The 15,831-nt window shown below is 34.8% G+C and overlaps 1 protein-coding gene across 1 annotated transcript in view; it reads right to left on the bottom strand.

Moving 5' to 3' along the window:
* Positions 1-499: 499 nt before the first annotated feature.
* Positions 500-15,831, bottom strand: part of MDGA2 (MAM domain containing glycosylphosphatidylinositol anchor 2) — a 1,032,651-nt gene continuing 1,017,319 nt past the window's right edge. The window contains exons 16-17 of the mRNA XM_066342601.1: positions 5,728-5,833; positions 500-3,226 (exon numbers count right to left, since the gene is read on the bottom strand). Coding sequence (XP_066198698.1) covers positions 3,138-3,226; positions 5,728-5,833 — 195 coding nt within the window. The 3' untranslated portion in view covers positions 500-3,137. The remainder of the gene's footprint in view (positions 3,227-5,727; positions 5,834-15,831) is intronic.

The raw sequence follows: 15,831 nt of genomic DNA, 5'->3' as shown, positions 1-15,831 counted from the left end.
TCTATAAAAGAAGGAAATATATATTGACATCAATTATACTTAAAATATGTTATTAAAAAGAAAAGGGGGATATGTTAGGGAGTTCAACTCATAATAAACATAAAAAATATTAGGAAAAGGAAGGCAGTTGGTAAAAAGATATATTGTCATTATTACCACTAATATTAAAGAGGCTATTTAACACAATTTACATTTGTTTCATTTATCCCAATTCTTAAAAATTTCCTACATTTTTATCTATTGACTTTCAATTAAAGCAATTAAACATTTGGTCTGGAATGAAAAACATTGATTCTAATTCTAAGTTTGTTGGTTTACATCAATGACCCAAAGCCCACTTGTTAATTCATTACCGTACCAATAAATATGACCGCTTTGCAGTTCTTTTGATTACCTTTTGTTCATCAGCAATTTCTTAGAAATTTAATCAAAATTGATTTTTGAACTACCAGCCAGTTCTTATGAACTTCTGAAGTGTTGTGTATTCTTACTGTGTGAAAGGTAACAGAAGATCTTAGTACCTTATTAATCTTTCCTAGTAGGATTGAAACTTCCGCTTACATCAATTACTCTGTGTAGGGTTACTTAGGAAAGAATGAGACTTGTTTTCCTGGAAAGGACATGCTTATATCCAAATATTTTGAATTTAATTTTCTGAAAAATCCTTACTCAAATTGAATCAAAGTTCAAGAAAAGAAGGCAGCAATAAATTAAGCCTCTGTTTAAATCTAAAATCTTTTTATTAATATTACTAGCCATGAGTGTGCAGAAAATCAAATAAAAAGGTGATCCACTAATATGAGTTAGTGGAGAAAAGTGGACAGTTACCACCCAAAATGGAAGGCAAGCTTAAGGGAGATTTAATATATATTAAGCCAAGTGTCCCAAATATTGTTGATCTCTTTGGTGTGATAAACGGTTGACTGTACTTTTCCAAAAAAAAAAAAAAAAATTCAATATGCCTGATGTGTTTCAATAAGTCAGGAAATTTCTTTTTTTATCTATTTAATTTAAAGGATTTGGTTTAGTTCAATTTTATCATTACAGTGTTATTCAGACTGGTCCCCTCTTTAACTATGAAAATAAACATTAAATTCCAAGTTCATATTTGTTTCGTATATATACTTTCAAAAATTTGTCATTTTTTACACATATTTCAAATATGGGAGAGTGCATCAGGGAGTTCTTATGAAAATGCCTTGCTGTAGACATTAAAGTCTGTAAAGCACTGAAGATTCATCCCATAGTAACATAACAGATAAATTGTATAGCTATTCTCACTTTGGTGATAAGTGAACATTGCTCAACAAACACACATACTGCTTTTCATACCTTACCTGGAAAGAGGCTTTATTGAACATAGCTGTAAAATTATCTTTTAAGTTGAATTACTGAATTTGCACAAACATTTCTACAGAATAAAAAAAATCAAGCTGTGTCATTTTTCCACTACATTTTGTTGTGCTTTTTTATTAATATTTGCAAATGTTATAATTTAATACTTATATCCCAATTACTTGCATAATCAGTTTTTTTTAATCCTGGGGTGTTGAAATAACATATAATAATAGTAATAATATTCTTCTTTAGACAAAAGTCTTTTTAAATGAAGTTAAAAGCTGAGATAATTTAAGGAAAAAGACCTTCAAATTTTCATAACCAACAGGGTTAAGTGGAATTTTACAATGCATTGGAAAACTGGCTGGTTAAAGGTATGATTTGTCCTCAGGTAGCTCAAAATCATTTTTACAGGTTTTTTTTTTTTTGTAAAAGTGTTTTTCTTATCTTTGTAAAATAATAAAATAATATTTCACAATTTGCACAGAGTCTGACTAAAGGGCAGAGGCATATTCCCCTCATTGTTTAGAGTAAAGCCAGATTTTTCAGGCCCAGTTCTGCTGTAGAGTTTGTATGCACTGATCACAAACATTGTCTTGTTCCCTCTAAAGCTAGGGCCAATTTCATTTCAAATGGAGGCTAGAGTACAAAAAATCACTCTGTGTTTTACCAGCTTCTGCGCTGAGTATTACCTTAACCTTTTGCTCTGGTTGACCCATTTAAAAACCTGGAAGAAAAGAAGTGTTTCTCCCATGTCTGGTCTCGATGGAAGTTATTTCTAGTGGACAATAAGCCGAAAGGCCATGGCTATCTGGTCAAACAACAAATATCTGGTCTGCATGGGCTTACGCAGCAGCGGTCCTTTCTTCTTCAGAAGCGGCTCTGTTGTCTTGCCAGTAATTTGCACATTTAGGCTCTGTAGTTTGTTTACAAAATAGTTTTATACAAACCACTCTTAGCAGTGCAAGCTTCTGAGTTGAAAATTATTCAGGCTTGTTTCATTGAAGGCACTTAGTTTCCATGGCAATTTATAAAAGATGGTGGTTTGGTTTTCTTCGTTGGAATAGATGACTTAGCTTGGGTGTTCAAGTGGCCGCAAGCAAACTCCAAAAAGCCTGTGTGTTATGTAAGCCCAGGTTACTATCCTGGATAGAAGTGCATGCAAAAAGAGACAGCATACTGTTGTCTAGCTTAGCCATGGGAGGAGAAAACCCAAAATGGTAACGCTAGGGTGGGGAGGAGGAATGTTTTAAATAATTCTGAGTTCGGGTTCTTTTCAGGGAAAGGTAACAACTAAACGTAAAAGGGCCTACATTTATTGAATTCTCTACATAAAAACTTTCTCCAAAAGAAACTAAATGCCAGCTCTTCACATACCCTGTTTACAGTGAGGTTTTTGTTGGCAGGCCATTAGGTTTCCATGGTAACAAGCAAAGTATTCATTTGAAACAAAACCAGCCATGACTTTGTGCTTTGACAAGAATTTCTATAGCTTTTTTTTTTCTTTTCCAGAGTTCAACCAGATGACCAGATGACGCTGTAATCTTTGTAGCCACAAAGGCACCTGAAGGTCTCTTCTCTACTCGGGTCAAGACTATCTTTTACATGTAATTTGGAATAAGTTATACTTCCATAATGTCTTTTTATCCCCAGTGCTTAGAAACTTTTTGTTTAATTATCTTATTTTTGAGTCAGTAGTCAGTGGAGGAATCTTTGGTAGTTTGTTTTTTAATGTTCATTCACAAAGACTCTTCTTGCCAGCGCCTGGTGAACCTATGATAGCCTCTGCCAGGAAAAGGTCACCTCCGAGGACTTAGGATAGAGATGAGGACAATAACTGGAAAAAGCCATAGATGAACTAAAATTCCAACAGCACCATCAACGGAATCTAAAGACAAGGAAAACAGATGCCAAGAAACAACCAAACAAAAAATAAGTATTCCATGTAACAACCAGTACAATTTAGATGAACTAATAAAACGATGTTTGTATATGGAAAACATTTTTGAAAATCTTTTTTTTTTTACTTTGCTTTATTTATCATCTGCATTTCCAAGACAAGTGAAAGAATTATAACTTGAATATATGCTTAGGCATTTGATAAAATAAACATAATTTATGAACCTGGGTTAAGTTACAAAATGGCTCTCACCTAGGAGAACTGAGTTTTGAAAATAAGAGCTTTTGCTGGTGTGGGCCTAGTAACATTTACTGCCTGGGCAGGGTTTAGAGCCTGAACAGTTACAAAAGGTTTTTGGCCTCCAAACTGTTTTGTACTTATAAATTACATTAGTTTAATATTTATCAAAATGAATTTAATATATTATTAATAAACACAAATGTAATACAATACTTCCTCATACCAAAGAGACTATTTTGTTTAATTAGGATTACTTGTTTCCCCCGATTTATAGAGATTAAATAAAAATAACTTTAATTCTTATAGCTGTATCTCACTTAAAACAGCCACACCTTTCTCTGGATTTGGTAGTGTAGGAAAACATTCTATTGGGTAATAATGAAGTCCCTAAGGCTTTTCATTGTTATTTCACTGTGTCTGTGCTTACCACTTCTCTCTTCTTTCAGGAATAAATTATGCTCACTTGTTATCCTCATTTGAAATGTTTTATTTCTCCTTGTTGAATTTAATTTAAAATAGTTTTCAGTGATTATAAAAATGTAAATTTCCTGTATAAGATGGTAACTATCTTCTGTTAATATGTTACTGTTGGCCCTGCCAGTTGGCTCAGAGGTTAGCATTGGCCCAGTGTGTGGAAGTCCCATGTTTGATTCCAGCCAGGGCAAACAGGAGAATTGACCATCTGCTTCTTCCCCTCTCTCCACCCTCTCTCTTCCCCTCCTGAAACCATGGCTCAAATGAGCAAGTTGGCCCCTGGCGCTGAGGATGGATAGCCCATGGCCTCGGCTCAGGCTCTAAAATAGTTTGGTTGCTAAGCAACAGAGCAGCAGCTTCAGATGGGCAGATCATCAGCCCCAGACAGGGGTTGCCAGGTGGATCCCAGTCAGGGTGCATTCAGGAGTCTGTCTCTCCACCTCCCTGCCTCTCACTTGATTAAAAATATATATATTATTGTCACTGATTCACATTATGAAATTCCAAAGAAATCCCATTCCCACCAAGGAGAAAGCATGCTTCTCTGTGCATTTGATAAACCTACTTCATTTGAGTACAGCTATTAGTTTTATAAAGCAAAATTAGACACAGGCTGAAATTTTTACTAAATGTATCACTTCAAATGCTAAGTATAATGACAAGAAGGTAAAACTAGGAGTAAAATAGCTCAGTGTTATATACAATCTTAGTCTTTTTCCAATGTTTAGAAATGGAATCAATTCAGTTCATATGAGAAAGTAATCACTGGGTAGTTGTACAAATGTGACAACAAACAACCAGACTGACATAATTTGTCACTAATTATACTCAATTAACAAAGACTCTGATTTGCTTTAGGCTTAATACAAAATGGATTTGCATGTTTCTTTTGTATGTGAATAATAGATGAATTTTTAAAAATAAATTTAGGGTCATTGATACCTCTTTATATGATCACAAAATTAAAATTTCCAGATGGTCCTATGAAAACCCTTCCACTGGTAGAATGTGTAATAAGAATGATTTTAGATTTCTTAAATTCGAATGAAAAATATAAAGATGAGGATTTTAAGAAAGAGTCTAATACATATTTCTGTAATTTTTGCATTATTTATCCTTTTGTTTATACCTCTTTCATATAAAAATGGATTTGTGGTGAAAAACAAAATTTGAAAATATCATTAAACCATAATATTCAAATCAGAGTAAAAGTGAAACCAAATTACTGAACAGTTGATTGTGGTGCAGGTAGAAGATTAATTATATCAGAAAAAAATAGGGCTAACTCATTCCTTAATACATATTATATATATATATATATATATATATATATATATATATATATATGCTAAGACTAATTATAATATTAAATGTGTTAAAGTGTTTATCAAAATGTGACCTAAGAAATATCTTCATAACCTGGGGGAATAAAAAGAATTATGTTTATATAAATGTGTGCTAAGTATACAGATTAGCCAAATACTTTAAGAAAAGTAAAACTTCTAAAATTAACCATATAAATTGAAAATATATAAAATTTCATTAAAAATCATAGACCTAAATCAAAATTACTATTATTTAATCTTAGGCCAAAGAAGCATACAATAAAATTTAATATTTCTATTTTAAATTATCTTCAAAATTTTAGCATTCCATATAGAAAAAATTTTAAATAAACTGAAAATAAATATTTCTTTTTTAAATTAGAATATATTAGTCTGATAGTAATTACCTAACTTTAACATCTCATCAAACCAATTCAAGGAGACACTTACTCTTAGTTGTTAGGTCTTGTTTTGCACATTCTCCTTCTGCAATTGATACGTCATCAATGGCAATGTCACCTTCTATGCCAGGACCTCGAATACCTTCAAAAATGAGCTATAAATATGAACAAAACAAATCTAAATGTAGAGCTTTAATTTACAGGTGAATTTCTACTGAGATATTTAGGACCAAAACCTAAACTTGTCAATAAATCAAACATCTTATATACTTGATGGTCTTCAGATTTCTTACAAAAAACAAATTATCTTTTTTTAAATGTTTATTGCATTGACTTCAGTGAGAGAGGAATAGAGGGAGGGAGGGAGGGAGAAAGAGAGAGAGAGAGAGAGAGAGAGAGAGAGAGAGAGGGAAACATCAACTTCTTTCTGCATGTGCCCTGACTGGGGATCGAATCAGCAATCTCTGTGCTTCAGGATGTGCCCAGATAGCACAAAAACCAAAATATCTTAATAAAACTAATAATGGGATATGCCTTGTGTGGTGTAAGTTTTTTACAACACAATCTCTGCATTGACTTTAAAATTGAACTACACTTAATACTATTATAAATCCTATTATGTTTCATTTTCCAGGATAAGGAAAAAATTTTTGTTTGAATGCCATTTCTTTTGAAAAGACTCCCTCAAATCCCTGGCTGGGATGCTAAGTGGATAGAGCATTGTCCTGGTACTCAAGGTTGCGGGTCATCTCTGGTCAGGGCATGCAGGAGAAGCACCAATGAGTGCACAACTAAATGGAATAACAAGTTGCTGCTTCTCTCTCTTTCAATGGAATTTTTTTAACTTAAAAAAAAATAAAATAAAAAAAAGATTCCCCCAGATTTTTCTAAACATACAACATTGGTTTTCTATCAATATTTTAAAGCATGAATCACTTCTATGTTCTCTACAACAGTATTATATTTTTTGAAGCCCAAAGCAAGGGTTTACCATCTCTATGAAATTGTTTGATCCACTGCAAATATAGTGAATAGGTTCTTCATATTCCTGAAATGTAATGGTGTGTTTAATAGCTGTCCTTTGAACTTCCAGTATTTAGAACAGTGGTTGGCACTGAGGGTTAATACACGAGCATTGAAAGAATAAATGAGTAAAATCATCTCTCCTTTTTGCTAAATTCTGGATACAATGACAATATGAGGACAGTTATATATCACACTATTATTAGTGATTACTATTTCATTTTATAAAAACAAAACTCAGATTTTTTTCTATAAATCTTTATTCCTTCCAGCTAAACTGTTCATTCTTTTGATACTGAAAGACAACATTGCATTTTATAACTATATTCCCAGAAAAAATTTTTTACATGTTAGAGAATTTTTTACAGAGAATAGCTTAATAAAGAGCAATTTCTTAACTTTAAGCTGAGGTGTGCAACTTTATAGAATTTCTAGCCTTATTTCATTGCCATAATTTAGTATAAAAGTTTATTTATAGGCTCTGGCTGGTTGGCTCAGCGGTAGAGTGTCGGCCTGGCGTGCGGGGGACCAGGGTTCGATTCCCGGCCAGGGCACATAGGAGAAGCACCCATTTGCTTCTCCACCCCCCCCCCTTCCTCTCTGTCTCTCTCTTCCCCTCCCGCAGCCAAGGCTCCATTGGAGCAAAGTTGGCCCGGGCGCTGGGGATGGCTCCTTGGCCTCTGCCCCAGGCGCTGGAGTGGCTCTGGTCGTGGCAGACCGACGCTCGGGAGGGGCAGAGCATCGCCCCCTGGTGGGCAGAGCTTCGCCCCTGGTGGGCGTGCCGCGTGGATCCCGGTCGGGCGCATGCGGGAGTCTGTCTCTCCCCGTTTCCGGCTTCAGAGAAATACAAAAAAAAAAAAATTATTTATATGAATAGCAACATTTTTAGAGAATTTGGGCATCTTTTGAGGAGCAACCTTCCATTCATTGGTTTTTGATATGCTGTTATGATTTCATCAATTAAACTAATTAGTTAGCAGAGGAATTAGTTGCCAATTTTGGTATTGAGTTCTTGTCCCCCAGTTAAATATTATCTGTAAGAGTAAGAATAATGTTCATAACTTGATGGAGAAAAAAAAACTTGAGAAGTTCTTTTTTTTTTTTAATTATTTTTATTTTATTTATTCATTTTAGAGAGGAGAGAGAGAGAGAGAGAGAGAGAGAGAGAGAAGAGAGAGACAGGGGGAGGAGCTGGAAGCATCAACTCCCATATGTGCCTTGACCAAGCAAGCCCAGGGTTTCAAACCGGCAACCTCAGCATTTCCAGGTCGACGCTTTATCTACTGCGCCACCACAGGTCAGGCCAGAGAAGTTCTTATTATCAAATTTCTGTAGAGGTTTTCCTGCTTATTTATGTTGAGATATATTAATAAAGAGTGTCTAAAGCTATTTCTTGCAAAAATATCCAAAATGTCCTATATCACTAAAGCCACAATAAAATTGCAGATCAGTGTTAAAATCCTCTGAACCAAGTTGTCAATATACAAATTCTCAGTTCTCAGAATTGTCAATAAAGGATTACTTTGGCTATCTGGAATTAATTACTTATATTTGACTTGGGGTAGTATTTTTGAAGGTATGTGGGAAGTGCTTAAAATCCCACAGATTTCTGTTTAAATCACAAGTGAGGATTTAAAAAATATGCCAGTAGTATAAATATTTAAGAGCACTAAATATGTAAAAGAAGTCATCTTAATGATTGTAGAATATTCTATCTTACAGATATTTAACTAGTGCCATATTGTTATTGCTTAGACCTGCAAATTATTTTTAGCAAAGCTGAATAAGGCTGACATGAATATATTTCAAACATTTTTATTCATATTTATTTAGACCTTATGGCTCTTTAAGGTCATTAAACACTGCCCCTACCACCCCTCTATCTGTGAGAAGACACTGTCTTTTGTCTGTGTATTTTTAAGTCTTTTGGGTATAATTATTTTTTTGAAAAATACCACTTACTTAGTAAAAAATCAGTATTAGAATAAACCAGTGGTTATCCCCATCCCCTTCATAGTCTTAGTTATGGAATGCTGAGTCTTCTCCCCTGAAGATAACACATGAATATAATGTAATCTTGCAGAACATCAGAACTCAGATTTGTGTTGAGTTGAGTCTTATTTCATACAATCAAACATTTCCATTTTTGCAACAAGGCTAATAGTTTATTGAATGTGACTGAAGTGCTGTCGTTGCAAATTTTTCTTTTATGCAAGTATTTTAAGGGAGTGAACTGAATAGAATAGTGTAGATTTCTGCTTGGCACTCAAGTTTTAAAACTGGAAAGAAATAGGAATAAGAATGTTTTATTCAGGAAAATTTGGTATAGTAAAAAAGAAATCTCCTGAGTCACCAAGAGTTTCCGTTTTAAAAGATGGAGAGAGAACAGAAAAGGACTAGATGCTGCTTACACAGTAGAATGCAGGGTTTTCAATGTAGCCATGGTCAAGATAAGGGGATTTGAGTTGCATACAGAGTGAAATGCTGGGGAAAAGTCTAAGAAGGGTATGTTAGAATGTGCTGCATCTGCTCACAGAAAATTTAAACAGAAGCTGAAGTTATAATATTGGAAGGGATGCTGGAGAAACAAGTTTGGCAATACATGGGCTTGCCATCTTAGCTATGCAGAGGTGAGTAGATAGTAAAATTAACCACAGCTTTTCTTACTTAAAGTACATAATTAGCAGCCCTGGCCAGTTGGCTCAGCAGTAGAGCATCTGCCCAGCATGTGAACGTCCCAGGTTCAATTCTTGGTCAGGGTACAAATGAGAGGTGACCATCTGTTTCTCTTCCCCTTTCTCTTCCCCACCTTCCCCTCCTGTACCATGGCTCCATTTGTTCAAATATATCAGCCCAGGCACTGAGAATGGCTCCATGCAGCCTCTGCCTCAGGCACTAAAAATAGCTCAGTTATGTGCACGGCCCCAGATGAGCAGAGCATCAGCCCTGGGTGGATCCTAGTCAGAGCACATGAAGGGATCTGTCTCTCTATCTCCCCTAATCTCACTTGGAAAAGAAGAAAAAGAATAAAAATTAAAATAAAAATTAAAAAATAAAGTACATTATTATTCTCAGTAAGTTCTTTTTGCCTGGAGATATGAGTCAAGATAAAATAATGGTAATATTTTATTTTATGTTGGGGAGCCTTTCATAGTAAACACCTGAGTTGACTGACAGGTGTAATTTAATAGGCATCCTACCTGCCTGTTGGCAATATATTGACTATAAGAGCATAGTTGGCTGAAAAGCAAAAATAAAAATCAGCAAAAGTCAAAGTTTCAGAGGACTGCCCATATCTAGAACATTCTCTTGTATGAATACGGCATCCATCGGTGATCCTGAATGAATTGTTATAGTAATAAAAGTTGGCTGACTTGTAAATCTATTATTTACATTTATCTGTACAACTATGGTTATACAGTTTGTCACCGTATAAAGCAAGATGATCACTTTCTGTATAAGCATAGCAGGTGTTTCATAAATTGTGTGGCAGTAAATCAGGGAATTAGTAGTAGTTGTTACTAACATAATAAAAATAATATCTGATGATCAAACTCTTTGTTCAATTATAATCAGTGTTTTTACAGTCTATTTGTAATCTTCTGGTGACAGGAAATCTAAGCCAATAGGCCCAGAAAAATACTGTAGTCTTCCGCAGGGTCCTGTTTGAGCAGCAAGAAAAAAGTCCTGAGTTTGTTTCCTGTTAATTTCCACAGGAGTGTTGTTATTCAGAAGATACAGATTGTGTTTAACTTGTCTTGACTTTCACAAAGAAATATTTATTGCATTGTTCTGCTATGCCCTGAATTCTGACTATAATTATACCTTTAAATTATTATAGCAAAATTTTGTAGATTCTAATAAGTTTATAAATGACTTCTATACTAAGACTTTAAGAGATACTTTAAAAATATATATTGTTATGACTATGAGGTAGATAAAGAAAATAAAATGCATATGAAATTTAAGAATGTCCTATGACCAAACTTCAAGTGTTTATAAAAATAAATCCTGGGTGACAAACATCTTTTTCTCAAATATAAAAATGAGCAACTATAGCAATTAATTATAATATGATGTATCTGAACTTGGCAGATGTGACCTATATTCAATGAAAAAGAAATCGAATTGTTCTCTACTTGAATAGGTTAAATTATGTCATCCTTTTATAAAGTATCATCATGATTCTGACTATTCTTATGTTACAGAGATAAAACTATGTCTCTTTCCTTTTCCATACTTCCAAATGCATTCAGTTTAATTGCCATGAGGAAGGAATTACTAATATCAAAACTTGGGGAGACAATATGCTTAGATCTCCTAAAACAGGGTTCAAATTGTGCAAACAATCATATGTGTATGACTATTCTTCATATACAATCATGTTGATATTATTTAAAGTGGTTTTCTTCACTGAAATGACAAGTTTAAAATTTTAAGCTTTTCACAAGTGTGTGTATACAAGTCAGCTAATTCAATATGCCTGAAATGCTGCATAGTCAGAAAGTTAACTCTTGGTTTGTAAATTCAAGTGAAAATTAAGTATACATATATACACACTCTGTATTAGAATTATACCACCCACAATTATTTTGATACATGGACAGTTTCTTATATACATTATAATGATTTGAGGAATATATATAGATACAGATGTCAATACAGAGAAAGATATAAATGATGCTGTCAAAGCTTGTATTCAGACAATTTCTTAGTAAGAAAAGAAGAGCTACTTGCAGTATTCATGAGTAAAAGTAGATGGGGGTCAGTAGTTTGGGGTTTCAAAAAATACAATGTACCTCTGATAATCTGGCTTTGCATTAGTGTTACCTTCTATAAATATCTATATTTCTTTCCAAGGAGAGACGCCTGACTTCTGATCATTATTAATAAGGCAAACACAAGTCTAAGAGTGAAGTTTGAAAGTATACAACCGGTGGAGGAACTTCAGGACACAAACACTGTTGAAAATATTGATTAAATGTAAATGAACATTAATAATAATACTTTTTATGCTTTTTACTGGGCCAGCAAATCATGAGCTAGCTGTAACAATTACAAAGGAAATTTGAAGAGAGGCAATGTTACGGTATAAACCAGGTGGGTAGCCTTAGCATCTTCCCAGGGGAAGCTACATGACTATGAGCTGTGAGCTTAACTTTAGAAGACTCTGCCAGTTCAGCTTACTGTCTAAATGTTAATTAGTTGTCAAAGCTTCTAATCTGAAATAATACCATGGGAGTTTAATTGTTGGCACAGACAGAAGAAATAGATTGCGCTGTGAACTGCAATTGGAAAATGTTTTCAGTGGTTGCTTCCAGAGCCATCATCACGTTTATAAAATTGCCATGGAATTTGGCATAGAAAGCCAGATAATGTATTTACATAGTATGTGATGTCTGCTTGGGAGCACAATATTTTCCAGATTAAATATATTAAGCCTAATTAGATAAACACAATGTGTTATAATAGGAGCACAATAATCTTCTCTCTCTTTTTTTTTTTTTTTTTTTGTATTATTCAGAAGTTAGAACCGGGGACGCACTCAGATAGACTCCCGCATGTGCCCAACAGGGATCTACCCAGCATGTCCACTAGGGGGCGATGCTCTGCCCATCTGTGGCATTGCTCTGTTACAGAGGGAGCCATTCTAGTGCCTGAGGTGAAGGCCATGGGCTGTCCTTAGCACCAGGGCCAACTTGGCTACAATGGAGCCTTGGGTGTGGGAGGGGAAGAGAGAGGCAGAGAGGAAAGAGAGGGGGGAAGGGCGGAGAAGCAGATGGGCACTTCTCCTGTGTGTCCTGGCTAGAAATTGAACCTGGGACTTCCACACACCAGGTTGATGCTCTACCGTTGAGCCAACTGGCCAGGGCCAGGAGCATAATAATCTTTTTAAAACTCTATTTAATGTTAATTATTAGTGTGGTTTAAGACAAATTATCTCAAACCTTGTTTCAAAAACATTTCAAAAATTTGAAATGAGGATATAAGAATAAAAGTTCTCCAGAATTACTTTCACCTATGAGTAAGAAAGTGGAAAGGCTGTACCAGTATTTTATGTCTCACAATGTCTCTAGAAAACATTTGGAATACACTATGAAAGAAGGGACTAAAAAGAATGATTAAATATTTGTCTTGGTGTATAAATGATGTGACATTCTAATACTAACACTATATTAATTTTACTCTTGTTGGAAAGTGTGCCTGAATTCTTCCAAATCCAGCAAAATATATTTTCATTCCACACACTGATCATGCTAAATGAATTATTAAAAAAAAAAGCCACAAAAGAAATTTCAGCACAAAAAATGTTCGATTTGCCCTGAATCAGACTACAGAATAATTTTATTTTCAGCTAAGCAAACTAATTGGACATACTCAAAAGACTTTGTGAGTGGTTGTTTTTTAAAAGGGTTTATGGACCAAGCTAATTTAAAAGCATGCAACTCCAAAAAATGAAAACCACAAGTGCTATTAAATTAGAAGCTCAAAATCACTTATATCTCATTTAGAATTCAAAGAGTAAGAGATACTGTTTCCACTTGAATTAAAGACTTCTGAAAGTCTCACAAGCATACATTTGAATAATTTTGAAACTTTTCACAACTAAATTTACATGGTAATATATCCCCTATAACTGTTACCGTATTTTCCTGGGCATTATATACTAAAACAAGTATTTTTGAAAGGCTTGATAGGTTATAAACATTTTTTTTGAGTAAAAAAAATAGTTTGAAAAAAGTTCTAAGCAAGAAACTCCAAAACAAAACAAAAGCAAACAAACCAAACAGAAAGGGTGATATAACTGTGTTTCATGTTTTCTTCAACAATCAAGATTTATGAAATAAAAGAAAGTCCTTGGCCAAATGACCTAGAAAAATATTAGGAAATAAAAGAACATACATATCCAAACAATGATTTTATTTATCTTTATTTCCCACTGCTAATTTAAATAGCTTAGAAATACACTGATTCAAATCTTTACTTTTTTATTTTCAAGCCAAGAAAGAGTACCAGGAACCAGTTCTATTCTCTCATAGAAAATAACTGGACAAAATTAATGAAATGATGATGTGAAGGACAATAAAAACATCAGGTAACAAAGAACAGTGATCCCTGAGAGATGGGAATCAAACAGCCCTACTACTGCCCTATACAGAATTTATAGATCATATTGTAAGCGGAACAAAGGTGGAGTCTGGTAGAAGATCTGAGCTGAGGAAATGGGGCTCAGAGGTGTCTAAGGCACCTAGGAAGCATGCAGGGTAGAATCCTAGCACAGAAAGAGAGATCTGCAGAGGGGCCCCCTCCTGTATTCAGAGAAATGCTGATCAGGACATTAATGTGAGGGAACTACCCGAGGCTTGGGAGAAAAACAGAGGGATGCATTTAAGGTAAAAGTACCCAGCTCATGCAGGACTTGAGAAACCTCATAATCTAGGTTTCATTGTTTAGAGCAGCGGTTCTCAACCTGTGGGTTGCGACCCCACCGGGGTCACGACCCACAGGTTGAGAACCGTTGGTTTAGAGTACTCAGATTTGCTCATTGTGAGAAATAGTTAGCCCTATGCCAAACACTGCTCTGATCTCACTTAACAAATTTTTGTTTGTTTGTTTTCTTTTTTCTATTACAGTTTACACCCAATATCCTTTTGTATTAGTCGCAGGTGTATAGTGCAGTGATTAAACAGTCATACTTTACTGAGTATTCCCCAGACATTTCTAGTACCCACCTGGCATCACACATAATTGTTACAATATAATTGACTCTAATTTTGTATGCTGTACTTTACTTCCCTATTTTTTAACTATCAGTTTATATTTCTTAATTTCTTCACTTTTTTCACCCAGTCTCTCAACCCCCTCTCTTCTTTGTATTTATGAGTCTGTTTTTGTTTTGTTTGTTTGTTTATATTGTTATTTAGGTTCCAAACTTAATTGAAATCTTATGGTATTTGTCTTTCTGTACTGAGTCATTTTATTTAGTGTGACACCCTCTAGGTCCATCCATATACTGTCACAAATGGTAAGATTTCATTCTTTTTATGGCTAAGTAATATTCTAATATATATGTGTACTATATCTTTTTTATCCAGTGGTTTGGTGATTGGCACTTGAGTTGCTACCAAAACTTAGCTATTGTAAATAACACTGTAGCTAATAGAGGGCGCATATATTCTTTTGAATTTATGTTTTGGGTTTTTTCGGATATATACCCAGAAGTAAAAACAACAAGTCACCTCACAAATCTCCAAAGCAAGGTCAACAATGGTAAACCTGTTCTGAATTAACAACCACCTCCCCAAACAAGCTCAAGAATATTTACAGAAATTCACAAGTATCCAGCACTTAGCAAGATAAAGTTCACAGTGTCCAACAGACCACCAGACCTGCAAACAAGCAGGAAAAAAACAAAACAAACCAATTAAAACTAACCAAGAACTGAATAGATGTTAGCATTAGCAAACAATAACATTAAAACAATTATCATTTTATTTCATATGTTCAAAACATTACCTAAAGACATGGGAAATATTTTTTAAAGACTCAAATTGAGTTTATAGGGATGAAAATTATAATGGCCGAGATAAAAAATACACTAAAAAGTATTGAGGGCAGATTAGACATTTCTTTCTTTCTTTTTTCTTTTTTTTTAATTCACTGAGAGGAGGGGATGCAGAGAGAGATTCCCACATGCACCCCACTGGGATGCATCCGGCAAGTCCACTAGGGGTGATGCTCTGCCCATCTGGAGTTTGCTCCATTGTTCAGCAACTGAGCTCTTCTTAGCACCTGAGGTGGAGGTCATGGAAGCCATCCTCAGTGCCTAGGGCCAACTTGCTCCAATCAAGCTGTGACTGTAGGAGGGGAAGAAAGAGAGAAGGAGAGAGAGAGAAAGAGAGAGAGAGAGAGAGGGGCAAGAGGGTTGGGGTGGAGAAGCAGATGGGCACTTCTCCTGTGTGCCCTGACTGGGAATCAAACCCAGGACATCCACACACCAGGCCATGCTCTACCACTGAGGTAACCAACCAGGGCCCAGATTAGACATTCAAATGAAATAATTAGTGAATGTGAAGACAAAATAAAAACTATCCAAAATAAACACCAAGAGAAAAAAAAATAAAAATGT

This window comes from Saccopteryx leptura, chromosome 6 (genome assembly GCF_036850995.1).
Source record: "Saccopteryx leptura isolate mSacLep1 chromosome 6, mSacLep1_pri_phased_curated, whole genome shotgun sequence".
NCBI classification, from domain to species: Eukaryota; Metazoa; Chordata; class Mammalia; order Chiroptera; family Emballonuridae; genus Saccopteryx; species Saccopteryx leptura.
This window is presented reverse-complemented; position numbering and strand designations above follow the sequence as displayed.